At 43.9% G+C, this 17,792-nt stretch overlaps 2 protein-coding genes across 4 annotated transcripts in view; one reads left to right on the forward strand and one right to left on the reverse strand.

The window, feature by feature from the left end:
• The window catches only part of RPAP3 (RNA polymerase II associated protein 3), a 47,613-nt gene extending 41,661 nt beyond the window's left edge, over window positions 1-5,952 (reverse strand). The window contains exon 1 of one of the 3 annotated variants that reach the window (XM_090042407.1): window positions 5,827-5,952. The gene's annotated coding sequence lies outside the window, so the exon portion shown is untranslated. The remainder of the gene's footprint in view (window positions 1-5,826) is intronic. The other 2 variants (XM_090042408.1, XM_090042410.1) reach the window with 2 other exon arrangements.
• On the forward strand, window positions 5,937-13,428 carry ATP23 (ATP23 metallopeptidase and ATP synthase assembly factor homolog). The gene is made up of 6 exons (XM_090042411.1): window positions 5,937-6,235; window positions 8,549-8,594; window positions 8,680-8,761; window positions 9,463-9,600; window positions 12,291-12,374; window positions 12,906-13,428. Exons 1-6 carry the CDS (start codon window positions 6,073-6,075, stop codon window positions 13,107-13,109), a joined length of 717 nt encoding a protein of 238 aa, XP_089898537.1. The 5' UTR covers window positions 5,937-6,072; the 3' UTR covers window positions 13,110-13,428.
• Window positions 13,429-17,792: the final 4,364 nt, after the last annotated feature.

The raw sequence follows: 17,792 nt of genomic DNA on the forward strand, positions 1-17,792 counted from the left end.
ATCCGTCCTGTACTCTGCTGACGCCATGTGGCAGGTCATGAAGGAGCATCTTGATGACTGGAAGAAAGATAGAAAACAGAAACATTGCGATCATGCATCCCTGCCTAATGCCAGTTTGAATGGCAAAGGGCTCCACAACGGAGCCACTGTATAGGATAGAGGCTGCAGTCATCTGCTCATGAAGGAATCTTAGGATGGTGATAAATTTCCTGGGTAGCCAAAGTTTGAAAAGATCTTCCATAGGGCCTCATAGTTAACAGAGTTGAAGGCTTTGGTTAAAACAATAAAGCCCATATAGTGTTTACCCAACTGGATAGCCGCTTCCAGGAAAATCATTCAAATTATGGTCAAAATGCAAAAACGTCCTTTGCATCCTGGAATATATGTATCCAAACAATGACAGACCTGAACACAGAAGAGCTATTGTTGCCTGAGAACTCTTGGGATATAACATTGATATTGCTGCTCTTGGCGAAACCTGACATGCAGATGAAGACCATCTGAGGGAGGAGGAGGGTGGCTATATGTTCTTCTGGAAAGGGAAACCTGCAAGCAACAGCTGAATACATGGCGTTGGTTTCACCATTAAGAACCAGATTGTCAGAAGAACGACTGCATTCCCTGTTGACATTAATGAATCAGAGGCATTAATGAGGCCAACAAAGGCCATATACAGGGACTGATGTTGTTTCCAACACTTTTTTTTGGATCTGGTGAGCAACAGAGATCATGCCAGCTGCTTCATGGGATAGTCTGAAAGCATGCTGAGATTCTGGCAGGAGCTGCTTGGCAGGAGCTTCTTGGTGAGAGGCAGAAGATGGTTCAGGAAGTCATGATGTTAGCATTCTTGAAGTCCCCAGGGATTTCTATGTTGTTCCAAATTCATGGATAAATGTATCGAGTCTCAGTACCAGTCACCGGCCTTACAGATTTCAGCAGGTATGCCACCCCGGTCTAGTAGCCTTGTTGTCCTTGGTTTCCTCGATGGCATGCCAGACTACTTCTAGGCTAGGAGGGTGACGACGCATCCCATTTCAGGGTGAGGGGGAGGGGGACGGGGGAGGACTTGATGGTGGTATAGCCAGTTGACTCATGGTTTAAGAGTGTTTCACAGTGTTATTTCCATCTAGTCTGGATAGCTTGTTTTGGAGGAGTGGAGCCATTCTGTGACAGCATATATACACATACATATACATAGACATATGTACATATAGCATATATATATATATACACACATTTATACATACATACATACATACATACATAGACTTTAGGAAGGCAAACTTCAACGAGCTAAGGAGGATAGTTGGGGATGCACTGAGGTCCCAGAGGGGAGGGGAGCCAGATGTCCAAGGAGAGTGGTTGCTCCTTAAGGAGGCGATCCTCCAAGCCCAAAGGAAGGTAATCCCAACGAGGATCAATGGAAGCAGGAGAGCACACAAGCACACAAGCCTCCATGGCTCACTAAAAGCATCCGGGAATGTCTCCTTCCTAAAAGGAGGCGTATACCCAATGGGTTGTCACCAGGGATGACTATTCTGCAGTCGCTTGGTGTTGTAGGGGGGCAGTTAGGAAGGCCAAGGCAAAGATGGAATTAGGACTAGCTTCTCAGATTAAGGACAATAAGAAGTCCTTTTTTAAATACATAGGGGACAAAAAGAAGGTTCCGGGCAATGTGGGGCCCTTGCAGGACGCGTTGGGAAATTTGGTCGTCACACCAGATGACAAAGCTAACATGTTTAACGATTTCTTTCCCTCTGTCTTCCTAAGTAGGGACCAGAACAGTCACCTCCCTGCTGGGCCCCCCTCGGGCCCCAGGGGAGGCACACCTGGAACTAGCGTGGAACTAGTTAGGGGGCTTCTGGAGGGACTGGACGTGTTCAAGTCAGCTGGCCTGGACAATCTCCACCCTAGAGTCCTAAAGGAATTGGCCGAGGTCATTGCAGGACCACTGACACGACTTTATGAGCACTCGTGGTGCTCTGGTGTGGTCTCAGAGGACTGGAAGAGGGCCAGTGTGGTTCCCATCTTCAAAAAAGGGAGGAAGGAGGACTCAGGAAACTATAGGCCAGTTAGTCTTAGCTTGATCCTTGGCAAGCTGTTTGAGAAAATTATGCTGGCACACATCCAGGAGGGGCCAGCAAGGAACTGCATGCTTAGAGGCAACCAACACAGGTTCATCAGTGGCAGGTCCTGTCAGACCAACCTGGTGGCCTTCTAAGATCAGGTTACCAGATCATTAGATGCAGGGGTAGCAGTGGATATAGTCTTCCTGGATTTCCAGAAGGCATTCGACACCGTCTCTCACCCCGTTCTCATTAAGAAACTGGGGGACTGTGGTGTCGACGCCCACACATTCAACTGGGTCGCCAACTGGCTGGAGGGCCACACCCAGAGGGTGGTAGTCGATGGGTTCTTCTCAACCTGGAAGGACGTGGGCAGTGGGGTTCTGCAGGGCTCGCGCTGTTCAACATCTTCATTAGTAATTTGGACGAGGGGGTAAAAAGCACCCTGTTCAAATTTGCTGATGACACTAAGATGTGGGGGGATGTGGGCACACTAGAAGAAAGCATCAGGCTTCAGTCAGACCTAGACAGGTTAAAAGGGTGGGTGGATGTGAATAGGATGGGATTCAACACAGACAAGTGCAAGGTGATGCACGTGGGGAGGAACAACCGGCACCATACCTACAGGTTGGGGAACTCCCCTCTTGTCAGCACGGAGGCAGAAAAGGATCTTGGAGTCATCACTGACTCCAAGATGAACATGGGCTGGCAGTGTGGGGAGGCAGTCAGGAAGGCCATCCGTACCCTGTCATGCATCCACAGATGCATCTCGAGCAGGTCCAAAGAGGCGATCCTCCCCCTCTATGCAGCACTGGTCAGGCCGCAGTTGGAGTACTGCGTCCAGTTCTGAGCGCCACACTTCAAGAGGAATGCGGACAGCATCGAGAGGGTCCAGAAGAGGGCCGCTCGCATGATCAGGGGACAGCAGGGCAGGCCCTATGAGGAGAGGTTAAGGGACGTGAACTTGTGCAGCCTCCAAAAGAGAAGGCTGAGGGGGGATCTAGTGGCCTGTTATAAATTAGTCAGGGGGGGATCAGCAGGCATTGGGGGAGTCACTATTCCCCCATGCACTGCCAGGAGTGACCAGGAATAACGATCACAAGCTGGCAGAGGGCAGGTTTAGGCTAGATTTCAGGAAGCGCTACTTCACGGTCAGGGCAGCTAGGATCTGGAACCAACTTCCAAGAGAAGTGGTGCTGGCTCCTACCCTGGGGGTTTTTAAGAGGAGGTTGGATGAACATCTTGCTGGGGTCGTTTGACCCCAGTACTCTTTCCTGCCATGGCAGGGGGTTGGACTAGATGATCTACTCAGGTCCCTTCCGACCCTAGAAACTATGAAACTATATATATATATATATATATATACACACACACACACACACACTGTAAAAATACACACACACATATATATACACACACATAAATAAAAGATTATATATATTAAGGCTATATATATAAAAGCGGTTCCCAATCTGTTGTACATGTACCACCAGTGGTATAGAGGCAACCTGTCAGTGGTACACATTAACAGATTTATTATAATTACTTTATATGACAAAAATTTGCTAGTTGTACTTAAGGTTGACCTGAAAAATTCACTGGTGTTACTTAAGGCTATATCACTGTAAATTAGTGGTGCGCAATCTGCTAGAGTTTGGGAACCACTGCGAACAGATGGAGATGCAGAAGTGGGAGCTGAAGGTGATGCACCCAAAGCTGCTGAGGGAGTTGTCCACTGGCCATTATCTTTGAAAATTCATGGTTGGGAGAAGTCTTGGATTGGAAAAGGGTAAATACAGTGCTCATCTTTAAGAAAGAATCTTTAAGGAAGATCCAGGGAACTATAGATCAGTCACCCTTACCTCAGTCCCTGGAAAAATCATGAAGCAGGTCCATTTTTAAGCATATGGAGGAGAAAAAGGTGATTAGGAAGAATCAGTATGAAGTCACCATGGGCAAGTCATGCCCGACCAACCTGATTGCCTCCTATCAGCGTGGATTTAATTTAAATCAAATCAATTTAAATCATGATTTAAAAATCACTGGTCACTCAGGAAGCCTCAATTTAATCACTGTTTTCTAACAAAAAATGCATTATTGTTGTTGCATATCCTTTATTCATTTAACTTCTTCAAATGCACAGTTAGAGAAAATTAAGGGCTTGACTGTGTGTACACAAATGCAGACAGACAATGGGGCTGAGGGGTGGGTATTCAGGTCTGCTCTCTCTCATCTCCATAGACTGCTGTTAACAAGGATGTTATCTCTGGAGACAGCAAACTCTCCCTTTGCCTGAAGAAGGAAGGGCGTTTGTGCCCAAAAGTGTGCAAAGAACAATTTTTGCGATTTAGCTAGTCTAGTAAAAAGAACCTTGTCTGCCTATGATCTCTGAAGACACAAATCCATAGTTCAAGAACAGCTTGATATCTAGTTGATGGCCAGTATAAAGTAGAGTGAGCCAGGGGTCAGTCCTGGGGCCAGTTTTGTTCAATATTTTCATCAAGCATCTGGAAGATGACATAGACCACGCTCTCAGCAAGTTTGTAGATAAACTAAACTGGAGTGGGTAGTAGATATCCTGGAGGATAGGGCTAGGATTCAGAGTGACCTAGACAAATTGGAGGATTGGGTCAAAAGAAATCTCATGAGGTTCAACAAGGACAAGTGCTAAGTCCTGCACTTAGGATGGAACAATCCCATACACCAGTACAGGCTGGGTAGCAGCTCTGAACAAAAGGACTTGAGCAGTGTGCCCTTGTTGTCAAGACAGCTAACAGTATACGGGGCTGTATTTGTAGAAGCACTGCCAGTAGATTGAGGAAAGTGATTCTTATTTAGTCTACAGAAGAGAAGACTGAGGGGGGATTTAACAGCAGTCTTAAACTACCTGAAGGAGGGTTCAAAAGAGGATGTAACTAGATTGTTCTCAGTGGCAGCAGGTGACAGGAGGACTAACAGTCTCAAGTTGCAGCAAGGGAAGTTTAGGTTAGATACTAGGAATAATTTTTTGACTACGGGGGTAGTAAAACCCTGGACCAGGTTATCCAGAGAGACTGTAGAGTCTTTGTCTTGAAGGTTTGTAAGACCAGGCTTGACAGAGCCCTGGCTGGAATGATCCAGTTGGGCCAGGTCCTGTTTTGAGCAGGGGGTTGAACTAGATGACCTCCCAAGATCCCTTCCAACCCTAATTTTCTATGATATAGTCTTCAATACATATAGTATATATACAAATAGTACATGTATACATACATGCACACTATACTGATACAGTCTTTTGTATGCATGTGGGTGTATCTTTTTTTAGTGCTTCCAGGTCCTTGGCCTTGGATGTTTATTGGGAAAACAAGCAAGATGGACAGGACAGACTAGATCCGATATCTTTAATCTGAACACACGACACCCAGCCTGGCAGCTCCGAGTCCCTGGACCTCCTTTTTCTGAAGACTTCTAAATTCCCGTCACCATCTGGTTTTGTGCAGTTGAAGGAGACAGCGCAGCCTCAGGCCCGAGCAGTCCCCGTTCACGGAGGGGGTCAGGCGGGAAGGACCGCAGCACTGAGGCAGCGACAGACACCCCCAGTCCTGCTCACAGCTCGCCCGTGGGACCCGTGGCCGTTCTGGCCTACCCACGGCGGCCCCAGGCCCCGCCCGCATGGGCCCGCCCCCACAACGGGCGGCGTAGGGACACAGCCGCAGGCCACCCCGGAGGTGAGGAGCGGCCGTCACACCCCGCTTGCCCCCCGCGCCCACACTACACTCACCTGCGCAGCTTGCCACTGCCGCTGCCGCCGCAGCTACCCCTCTCCAGCGCCCCGCGGCCCTTCCCAGCGTGCCCTGCGCTCGGGGCAGGGGCGGTGCGAGGAACGGAACTCGCGGCCGCCTCGGCCAATAGGAACGCGCAGCCGCCTCGCGGCCCCCAACACCGCTGGCGCGAGGGCGGGGCGCGCAGGTCTGGCCGAGTCACGTGACGACCGGTGCCCCCTGACCTTTGTCCCGCCACCGGTCTCATGGAGGCGCCCGAGCCGCCGTCTCAGGCCGCCGAGGAGGACGAGGATTTTGGCTACAGGTTCTTCCCCGAGCGGCACAAGGCGGCGGGGCGCTCCGTCAGCCGGAGCATTTTTCTGGAACATAAGCGCTGCCGCACGCGGCTGCAGCTCGCGCTTGAGACCAGTGAGTGCCGGGCCGGGGCTGCGGGGCGCCTCCGGGCCAAGCGCCGTCTTCTGACTGGGGAGGGAGATCGGAGCGGGGCGCAAGCAACGGCCTCGCAGCTCCTGGAGCCGGCTGTTGCTTCTCCCGGCTGCCCCTGGGGGCGGCCAACCCCTCCCCCCCACATCCTGCGTGAAGCACGGTGGCAGCAGGCGGGTTGGAAGTACCAGCGCACCTCAGACCCAAGCAGTGTTGGCAGGTTTTAAATAAGAAGTTATAGTATTGGAATCTCGAAATGATCGTAGTTACTGAAAAATTACTGTGCGCTGAAAAAATATGCAAATAAGTATGCAAATATGTTGTATTTACTTTGTATTGTTCACTGTAAGTCGCCAGTGAGCGAGCGGGGTCTGGGCCATTGAAGCTGAAGTATTTCTTTATGTCGAGGTGAGCAGTCATGAGAGTGTTGATGGCAAAGCCAGAAGGTTGTTAAGACACTCTGAGAGTGATCTTGGTTTTGTATATGTTGCATCAATCCAATCAGCTGCTTCAAAAAGTACTGTACATTTTGAGCACTTTTACTATTATTTATTATACAGTGGTCAGGGGTTGAAATGATCATATAAAACAAGACAGACAGAGCGGGACTAGACTGGGCATCTGAAATTTGACCAGCGTGTAGCTAGGCCTCACCCTCTGCCCCAACCCTGCCTGTTATTCTGAAGACTTAAATTCCCATCGCCACCTTGTTTTTTGAACAATTAAAAAAGATAGTGCGGCCCCAAGGCCGAACACTCCCCAGCCACAGCCTTTATTTTGATAATTATCATACATCGGGCGATACGGGACCCAAGCCCCACCCTGCCCGCTCCTGTGAAACCTTGAGCAAGGCATAAACTTTCATAAGCCAGAACCGACTTCGGCATGCAAGGAGTCATTTCCTTCTTTGCCACTTGGCTGTGAAGGCTGCAGAGAGGCAGGTAGTTGTGGGAACCTCGTCCCAGTTCAGCAGGGCACCTTTACTGACTGAAACACGGGACTCAGTAACACAGTGATAGCAGCTTAGAGCCGCCATTTGTGTTTGGAGACCCAGGAAGTGGCTTGTGACAAGTGGACATTTCCATTAAAGTGATCATTTCTAAAATGCCATGCTTGGGAAGCTGAATAGTAAATCTGAAGGCTGCCTTATTCAGATTTATCTGTTCAGTGACTGCTTGCATCCTGGTTAAAGCAGGAAAAAAAATCTCTTTACAAAAATGGCTCATACATATTCCTCCTCCCCTTCCTCGTTCTTTCTACAGCTCTATTCTCCCTTCTCCAGATAATAAGGCATACACTGACCTTTCTGCTATTATTAGGGGTATACTTAAATTGCAGTTTCACAGATTTCACAGAAACCACGAAATCTGGGACTGTCCACAAAGTCAGCAACAAAAAATTATGCTGGCTCCCCCGTGGTCAGTGGTCCTCCCTGCTGCTGCAGCCCAGCCTTACAGCCAAGTGGAGGGAAAGGTGTCAGGTGGCTGGGCTGAGTGAAGGGCAGCAGAAAAGATGGCCACCACGCCCTTCCCCTCCCTGGGCCTCTCCTCTAATCTGCGCTGTGGGGCAGGGCTGCATGAAGGGCAAATAGCAGTCAAGATGGCAGCTGCTGTGTCCCCTGCTTACCTCCTGGGCGCCTCTGCCAATCAATAGCAAGGAGCTGGGCTGCCAGGATACGCCCATGGAATAAACTCTTCATGCCAAGACCAAGCCATGAAAATTTCTGTCTCTCACCATGAGTTAAGCAGACCCTAGCTGTTGTGCACCAGCTACACTAAGTTCTGTACAAAATTTGGAAGTAGTTTTTGGCCTTTATGCAAACATTTCTCCACCAACTTATGTCTTAGGTCAGTGGTCAGCAACATGGGCTGTGAGCCACAATGATCCAGCTCAGGTCAGAGGCAGGAAGAGAGATGCTAGGACCTAGCCACTACTGCTGCTCATCCCTGTGGTGGCATATGGACAGTTTCTTCTGCTGAATACTACTGAAGCCTCACATCCACAAACTGGATCAAAAGGCTCCATGGGCCAGATCTGGCCTGTAGGTTGCTTACCTCAACCTTAGATTGAGCAGTGAATGGCTTTTAATACTATGTTATGTCAAACTGCATGATTACAGATGCAAGACAATAAAGGTGATACAAAAGATCTAAAATAGCCTTACTTTTCTAACATGTTATGTATGCAGTGTATAGAGCTTGCTTTTTGCTTTCCTTCCATGAAATAAGCCACAGACAACTTTTGCTTTCCATATAAAATTCTTATCTAGAGAAATTGATTGCATCACTGTTTTTCTAGGTCCATATGCTAAGCTTCTTCTTGATGCTATGAAGCAATCTGGCTGGTAAGTTAACCTCTAACCAACGTTGTCTTGTATACTGACTTATAGTCCTTTTTTAAATCTCACTTCTTGCTTTTTGGCCTTCCAGCACTGCTTTCAAAGAACGGCATTTTGTATGTGAGACCTGTGATAAGCGTGCCGTTGGAGGCTTTGATGCTGCTACCTCACAGGTGGGCACTGAATTTTGTGTTTAAGTGGGACTGTCCAACTTTGAAGCAACCAAGGGCCACACAAGTGCAAGCCATGGGCCCCCTGGCCTGCACATGACATGGGTGTTCTGCCCCCACCTTGCTGTCCATGCTTCAGCCTCACCCTCAGCTCTGGACTCCCCCACTGCACCATGCCACTTAGGCCACAGGCTTTCCCTGCATGACAGGCTGTTCCATCCTACTTCGTGTCACTGAGGGGGTATCAGCCAGGTGGAAGCAAAAGGGCCACAAATTAACCTCTTACACGTGACATGTGGCCTATGGGTTGCCAGTTGGAAAGTCCCGTGTCAAAGCATTTGAAAGTCTTAGGACTTTACTATGAAAAAAAAGAAAAATTAAAAGAAAATACCGTAATAATCAAAAGCAGATATTGATGATCTAAAGTCCACAAAAGAGAGGTCATTTTAGAATCTGGACAGTGCAACATTTATAGTACGTACAGTTATGTGAACTATAGAGATACTAGCATGGAACAGACTGGAATGGCAACTGCTGAACAAAGATTTTGAACATCCTTAAGGTTCTTGATAAGAGAGATGACTTATTCTGGATCTTTGAGAGATTAGAAGTGGAAATCTAATAGGACTATTTAGCTAGGAGAACAGACACATACATTTTTCAGTGGCAAGTCCTTTAACTTATTTCCTATGTTTACTCTACAGATTGTTTTGTGTCAGAACAATATTCACCGTCAGTCTCTTATGAACCGAGTGGTTACACATGAACTGATTCATGCTTTTGATCACTGTCGTGCCCATGTTAATTGGTTAAGCAATGTGAACCATGTAGCCTGTTCAGAGGTAAGTAAAAAAAAACATGATATATAGGAGTAGAACTTGAACCATTGGTTTAATGGTTTAATAGCCATTACAATTAACATATTAACAGAAAATGATTTGTGTGCAACAGGGTGGGTTCAATTTAAATCAAATCCATTTAAATCATGATTTAAATCAGTGGTCAGGAAGCCTCAATTTAATCACTTTTCTACAAAAAGTCCGTTGTTGTTATTTGATGTCCTTTAATTCATTTAAATTTTTGAAACTTTGCACTTTTAGAGAGAGGTAAGGGCTTGACTGTGTGTACACAAACTTGCAGAGAGACACTAGGACTGATGGATGGGCAAACAGATCTGTCATCTCACATATGTGTACTGCTGTTAGCAAAGATGTTATCTCTGGAGACAACAAACTCTCCCTTTGCCTGAAGAAGGGCATTTGTGCCCGAAAGCTTGTAAAGAACAATTTTTCCAACTATTTAGGTGGTCTAATAAAAGAGATCACATTTACCTAAATTAACCTTGTCTGTATGATCTCTGGAGACACAAATCCACAGTTTGAGAACTGAAACTAAGCAGCACAGAGATACTTAATGGGATCTTCTAGAGCAGAATGAGCACTGCGTCCCATTGGGTAGAGTGGTTTTCTTTAATCTTTACTAATCTATAGAGGATCTTCTGGAAACCCCATAAGATTGGGCTTCTAATATAGCCCATGGCCTGTTGTGACCTATTTATAAAACTTCTGAAAAAGGTTACATGAATATATTGTCTCAAATAATTTATAATTAGAAGTTATAATCCCTATTCCCTGATGATATCTTTGAGCTTTAACAGCTCTTCAATTAAAACCATCTTTACATAAGTTTATTTTTTTTAAAATTTTTGAACAACAAAAAACCCCATTAAATAAAAACATCTGATTTAAATTTAAAAATCCAATTTGTGTTTTTTTTAAAAATTGTTGATTTGTATCCATCCTGATGTGTAACCAAACATACAACCATTTAAACTGAATTCAGTTTAATCCTGTCTTCATTTACTTTCCCATTTCCTTTGGTTTAGTCTATAGACTAGATTCATTCAAAGCACAAGCAATAATGCTTTATTTCAGATTTTACTTGAGATGCCATGCATCTTTCATATTTATCTTCTACTTCTGTTTAATGACAAATTAAGTTTATCAAATACCAGTAGAGTTAAAGAATAAAAATACACAAAGATAATAACGAGGTATTTCTAATGCACTTTTTTCAGCAAGCGTGGACATTTTGCATAATTATCATAGTTAACACAAAATTGCTACTTCCTATAGAAATATATACTTTTTCCCATTCATTTTTAGCACGCCGATCTCTGATTATTGCACTTTATCCATTGCTGGAGAATAGGTACTGCTAAGCCCATTGTTGATTGGAAGATAGTCCCTTGAATAGCCCAGGGAACTGTATAGATAATGAGAGAGAACCAAGCTATTTATTAAATAATTTACTCCGGGATATGAAACTAGAAGTATATAACATAGACTATCTGAATGTCATCTTTGCTGTTTTGCCAAATTGTAACTAGATAGTTCATGTGTCTTTTAACATACTCTCTCTCTTGGATATTTCCAGTACTTTGGACAATCAAAATATAAATACTGCACATAAAATAAGGGATATGAGATTTAAAATAAAATTGATCTTTTGTTTTTCTGGGGATTAGTAACTTGTACTTTTTAATTATTATGTGTCATCATGGGGCTCTCTCTTTAGTTTAACAAATATTTTCCTTTATTCACAGCTATATATATTCATTTTCTTTTAGGAGAGAATCATTTTTTCTGCATGTGGTTTCAAATAATCTAATTTCTTTGCTGTTTCTCAATCTAGCACTTATGCTCAAGCCGGAAAGCTTAAAAATTAGGTATAAGGAAAAAGGAAAAGTCAAGGGCAAGGGAAAAAAATAGTGAGAAGGAGAGAGAGATCAATTCAAGTGTATTTTTCTCTACAGCAGATGTGTTCTTGTTTCTTTGGGTGATACAGCAGGTGGTTCTTTGAATACCTGTTTGCTTTCCCTGCGCTTTCATCAGCCCTCATGCAGATGACAATAGAAACATTTTGCCAAGTTTTCAGGTTTAACTGTGGGTCCCAAATGCTCTTCAGTATTCTTTCATTTTACATGCAGAAATGTGTAACTTGGCTCTTTGGAACTACAAGGAGATATATCTTCCTGAACAATGTAAAGCAGGAGTTGGCAACTTACAGACCACTGGTCAGATGCAGCCCACAGAACATTGGATACAGCCTGCAGATGTGAGGCTTTGGTGGGGTGTTGCAGAACTCTAGCATTGTTCAATATTCAGGCATGATTCACAAGATTAACTCAGTGATTCCAAGTAGCAGTTCATATTGTTAAAAAAAACCCTGTAACCTGTTGTGATGGTTCTGAGTTCTTTGAAGCAGAATAATTTTCAAGAAATAAATGAAAACTAAAAGCAGGGTTTTCCAAAAGGTGCCTTGAATCTAAAGAGTGGGTGGGGGTGCATTGAGGCTAAAAAAGTTGAGACCCACTGGTGTACAGAAACGGAATCCTTGTACGCATTTCTCACCATCCATCATGATGGAGGACTTCAACAGAAAAATGTTGGAAACTACTTTAGGATGCTACACTAAATTTGTAACACTAAGTTTTCCATTTATTTTCTTTGCTTTTGTGTTTCCATACTAGGTTCGAGCTGCTAACCTCAGTGGAGATTGCTCACTAGTGAATGAAATAACCAGATTTAAATTTGGATTAAAAGGGCATCATCAGGTAAAGAAACTGCATTGTAAATAGTACTAATTTATATTAAAGATCAGTAATGGTCCAATAGGCTGCCACACCACAGATCAACTCTCAGTGAATGCCCAGCCAAAACATTACCACTGAAAGCTGTAGATGACTAGCAATCATTTTGAGCCTTTGTATAAATTTATATTGACCTACCACACCCTGAAGCCCAGTCCTCCTGGTTTTACTGTCTCTTCCTGTTCTCTGTCTTCTACTGTGCACTCACTCAATCTCCTAAGTTATCATTTCATCATTTCACCAGTTCTTCATATTTCTCAGCTTTCCCTGGTGTCTCTGTTCAGGGTTCCCTGTATTCAAAATTATGATCATATACTTTATTTTAAAATCTTTGATTTACGAATTGATGAATGCATAGCAGAACGAAAAAAAAAAGAGACATAGCCACAATAATTGCGTAAATTATTACCAGTAACTTCTTGTTTGTTATTTTGTAATTTGTTCTTGCATTATAATAAAAAGCCCTTATAATTGTTGTTATTCCATTTTTCTCAGACCTGTGTACGAGACAGAGCTGTTCGCTCCATTTTGGCTGTTAGGAATGTCAGCAAAGAAACAGCAGAAAAAGCCGTGGATGAAGTTTTTGACACCTGTTTCAATGATCAGGAACCATTTGGAAGAATACCACACAATAAAAAAGATGCAAAATATGCTTACAAGGATTTTCAGAACAGAGATCAATATTATGCAAATATTTAAAAGACTGCTAATCTCTTGGTTGTAATACTGAAAACAGAACACAGGGAACTTGTGCTGATGGAGGGGGAAAATAAAGTTACTCACAACTTTGTATCATCTCCTTGCCCAAGAGCGAAGTTTCACTGGTGTTTGAGAGATGAGCAGAGCTGAGATTTCCTCATCTAGTTTTTGGTGTTTCAAAAGACTTAACAGGAATTTTTAAACTACACATTTTGGTGCATATGTAAATCTGCTTTGGACCAACCAAGAATTCATTTTCAAAATGTTTGTTTTGTGCCACTGCTGAATAAACTGGTATCTTAAAGCCTTTAGAGCTTTACAGTTTGTACTTGTGCATTTCTTTTCTGAAGTGACTATCCTAAATCAGATTCTTGAATCTACATGTGAACACATAAGACTAAGTCCACAAAAGAACTTAGGTATTTGACATCCAGCATCTAAATGCCACTGAGCAGAGGCATTAGCAAGCTCATTCAGTAGTTGGGAAGCCTTGCCTGCTTAGGCACTCTGCACAGATAAGACAACTAGTACTGCTACAGCAGTGGTAGCAACACCTGCTTGCCTTATGTAGAGAGCCTGGGTGGCAGCAGTAGAGAGAAAGTTTGGCAGGGGAGGAGACTGCAATTCACATCTCTTATCCTTTTGATTTGAAGTAGGGATTTGAACCTAGAATTTTCTAACCACCATGCTGTGTTCTGGTATGATTGTTTCTGCCTCTGAGGAGCTTGACAAGAACCCTAGTGTAGAGCTCTAGGAAAATGTCATAGTTGTGAATAGAGATCTTCCTTACATCCTGAACTTGGCCATCTGTTTACCTTATAGACATAAGCTTTAGGCCCATCTGTTAGTAGATAGCACCTTATAAACATAAGCTGTAGGCCTACTGTCCACCTGATAGTGCTAAGGGATCATTAAAGCACAATTAACCCTTAAGTGGGCATGAAATAGGAAAACAGCTTGATCGATACAACAAATATTATCTTAGCAGTGTCTATATACAGAGAAAAAAACATATAGTTCAATGATCTCACCCAATTTCCAGGTGCTATCTTTGCTCAGTAGAAAAGGTGGGCAATCAGTTCCTGAAATCAGGATGTGACAGTGGAAAGTCTTTATGGCAAAATCCAGACAGGTGTTGAGGGCTGGATTTATGATGACACACGCTTACCTTTCTTGCTGCTTCCTTTTATGTTTTTCTTCAACTTCACCCCCCTGATGACACTCTGTTTTTGGATATCGTTGATTGGTTTTCATGCAGTCAGCATAGTGTCCATATTTTTATCCTATCAGCATATTCCTTTGTTCAGAACCATTACAAGCACACTTCCTAATTTGGTCCTTTGCTGGTGTCTTAATCTGAGCATTGTCCTCTGATTCAGCCAGTTAGTGCCAAGTTCAGTTATTTTGAGTTGGTAACAAGGCTGTTACTATGTTATGTTAGAAAAAATTCTCACAGTGATAAAGGAAAGAACAGATGAGCAAGCCCAAGGTTATGAGCTGCCTGTGAGAACAGCTCATGGTCAGCTGGTAATACATGCACAAGCAAAATGAGTTCAAAGAATAATGAGGTTATACATAAACTTAAGCAAAGGTTAAATAAGGCTGAATATAAAAGGAAAGTTTAAATAATACTATAATTCACCACTAAGGCAGGTGGAACCTTAAGCATAAGTGTGACAAGCTACCATAAAACATCTACTTGGCATTTCCTACTGGTTAACTTTGGTGGCTCCCTGCTTAGCTTTCTGGTTTCTATAAGTCCTGTTCTTCAGTGCATACATTTCTGCGTGCATTGTATATCAAGTCTCAGTACTTCAGCTAGGGAATCCAGAAGGTGGTAGAATGCTTAAAAGTTTGGCTTTGGAAGAGGAAGAAAATGGTATCTAAATACTTTCACTTTCTGAACCTCAATGCTTGTTGGAAAATCGCAGCCCAAAATAAGAGGCTTACACTTCCAAATGAGCTGAGCACTAACCAACCCCTAAGGTCAGGGAAAGTTTCAGGTGCTCAAATGTTTTCAAGATTAACCTTTTCTTTTAACCGCATCTTAGGCACTGACAACTTTGCCCTTTTTTTATAACACTGTTATAAAGTTTAATAAAATGCAACCTGCTCATTTTTAAATTGAATACTCATTTATGTTTTGAAATGAGTATTGTTTTCAACCATCTGGGAAACACCACTACAGCACATGTAGACCATGCAACCCCAGGCCTTGTAATCAATATGTTCATTTTCAAGCCTGTTAAGTGGTTGTAAAATGTCACCTTTCTGACTTAGTCCTGTTTCAAACAACCACATGAGGAGCAAGGCTGTAGAGATTCTGGCTTCAATTAGACTGCTGCAGATGGTTGAACAATTTGTAAGTTAGTAAATCTCAAAAATGCTTACACACATGGGGGAGGGAGCTCAAGCAGTTGGTCATTAAGCATCCCATGAAACACTTAGGAAACTAAGGGCAATGTCTAAGATTTTAAGTGCCTACAACTTAGGCAGTTTAGTACTTTATTTGCCCAGACCCCAGAGTGAATCCCACACCTTGTATAAGGTACCTGTACTCCCTGTACAATGTATGGGGAGAGCTAAGTACCAAGGGCATTCACAAGTAGACTAAGAGCAGCCAATAATAAGGAAGTGCTGAGCATAGGGACTATGCTATCATCACATCCCACCTTCAGGGACTATTTTCCTACATGAAACACATCTTTTCCTCAAAAAATCACCCACTCCCCCAAAAAACAATGTGGGGGTACATGCATTAAGCAGGGAAGCTGATTTTCTGCCCAGGATAGAAGCACCCTGTTTTAATTCCTGGTCCATAGCACAGCAGATGTTGTATTACTATTCCGGCATCTGAGGAAATCAATTAAGAGCTCATTGTTCTTTATTCCAGAGGTGGTAATTATCTCTCCTTTTTAATGAGGTTAATGTTCTAATCAAGCTAACATTTCTTAGGGAAGTATTGCTGACTTCTGCTATTCCTGGTTGGTGTCTCCTCCTGTTTCACAGCCTGGGAGACTTCTTAGCTCCGGGGTCAGGAATGTTTTTGTACAGAGTGCCAAAAACAACCACAACTTTAACCTGTAAGATGTTGGTGTGCTAGGGGCAGGTGGCAGGGGGAGCATCACAGGGCCCAATCCCTGTTTTGGCAGCACAGCCCTAGCCCCAGTCCCAGCCCTTTCTCTGAGGTGCAAGTGTCAAGCAAAATGTCTTCACGTGCCATACATGCTGGGGGTTGCCTATCTCATGTTTTAGGTCTTTTCAATATCATAAATTCACTCATGGAGATCAGTCTTCAGCAGCAAGAATTTCAGCTTTAGTTAAGTAGGGAAGAGAGGGTGAGTGAGCTGAAGATTAGGCTCTGTCCCTGCTCTGTACAGCCATAACCCCAGAAAAAATCTTTTCTTCAGTCTGCCCTCCTGAAAACAAGATGTGAATTATTTTCTGGGGTATGTTGCATATGAGAAAATATAGTATTTTAATATGAATTTAAGTTTATAGTTCAGATCAACTAGTTTATTGTTTAGGATTGTAGGAGACTGAATAGCAGGGATCTATCTGAGTTTTCCATTTTCCATGGAAAAACATGGACTTTCACCTTTAAAAGGGAAAATCATGGATTTTCCTCTTTGAAGTGGGAAACCGCAGGATTACCATTTTGCAAACAGCTGTGCAGGCTGGCAGGCTGTGGAGGGGGCGGGGGCAGAGCCTGATATTCTGATTCAGCCAGGGCTGGCTCAGACTCAGTTTCTCTCCTGCAACCTTTGGTCCCTTGCTGTGCCCTGCTGGGGGTAGGGGTGGACTGGCAGTTAAGTTGGGTCTGGATCTGTCTAGGGAAGAATGTGCCATCAAGATGGGAGAGTGGTGGTGCTATTATCCTGTAGGGCCAGGCCAACTCTCAGGATCTCAAAATTGCACTGTTAGACGGGAGGATGTGACACAATTTCACATATGTACATGCAAAAATCAATTAGGTTCACATACACACACTAGGTGCATACACCCCCACCACCAACTCAGGCACACAAGCATCCAGAATTATCAGCCTAGACACATGCACACTGTTATCGGGCTGCCCCCTGGATCATCCCTGGGCTCAAGAGGGGATCTCTGGTTCTACTAGTCTGTTGGTTTGTGGATGATAGATGGAGAAGCATAGCTGTTTAATTTTCAGCACTTGGCAGACCCCCTTTAAAATTTTCAACATAAATTTTTTTCCTTGCTTAGTCAGGATTTCACGAGGGATGCCTACCCAGGCAATCCATTTCAGTAAAGCCCCTGTTATGGCTGTAGCTGTCACTGACTTCAATGGTACCACTTCGGGGAATCGGGTGGTGTAGTCGATGATTACAAGAATGAATTGGTACTCAGCCTGGCTATGAGGAAAAGGTCTGGCTATATCGAGAGCAATTTGATCAAAAGGACGCCTGATATCAGAGGAACCTTAGACGGCCTTATCCCCCCGATTTTCTGGCATTCAGGGCACTCAGCATAGAATTTTTATACCATCCTATATATGCCTGGCCAGAAGATGCTGCATTTTAACCTTGCTTCTGTCTTGTCCCTTCCGACGTGCCCGCCCATGGGCAAAGTATGGGCCACCCTTATCAGAGCCTCCCAGTACTTGTGGGGTACCAAAATCTGGGGCCTCTCTTCTCCCTTCTCTTGATTCTCCACCTGATA

Source organism: Crocodylus siamensis, chromosome 4 (genome assembly GCF_052110815.1).
Source record: "Crocodylus siamensis isolate JL-2025a chromosome 4, ASM5211081v1, whole genome shotgun sequence".
Lineage (NCBI taxonomy): Eukaryota > Metazoa > Chordata > Crocodylia > Crocodylidae > Crocodylus > Crocodylus siamensis.

What these genes read in the sequence shown, in the direction of transcription:
- ATP23 (XM_090042411.1), top strand. Translation starts at nt 6,073, where the DNA reads ATGGAGGCGCCCGAGCCGCCGTCTCAGGCCGCCGAGGAGGACGAGGAT. An exon ending in GCAGCTCGCGCTTGAGACCA is followed by an intron (nt 6,236 to 8,548) that starts GTGAGTGCCGGG and finishes CTGTTTTTCTAG; the next exon opens with GTCCATATGCTAAGCTTCTT. An exon ending in GCTATGAAGCAATCTGGCTG is followed by an intron (nt 8,595 to 8,679) that starts GTAAGTTAACCT and finishes TTGGCCTTCCAG; the next exon opens with CACTGCTTTCAAAGAACGGC.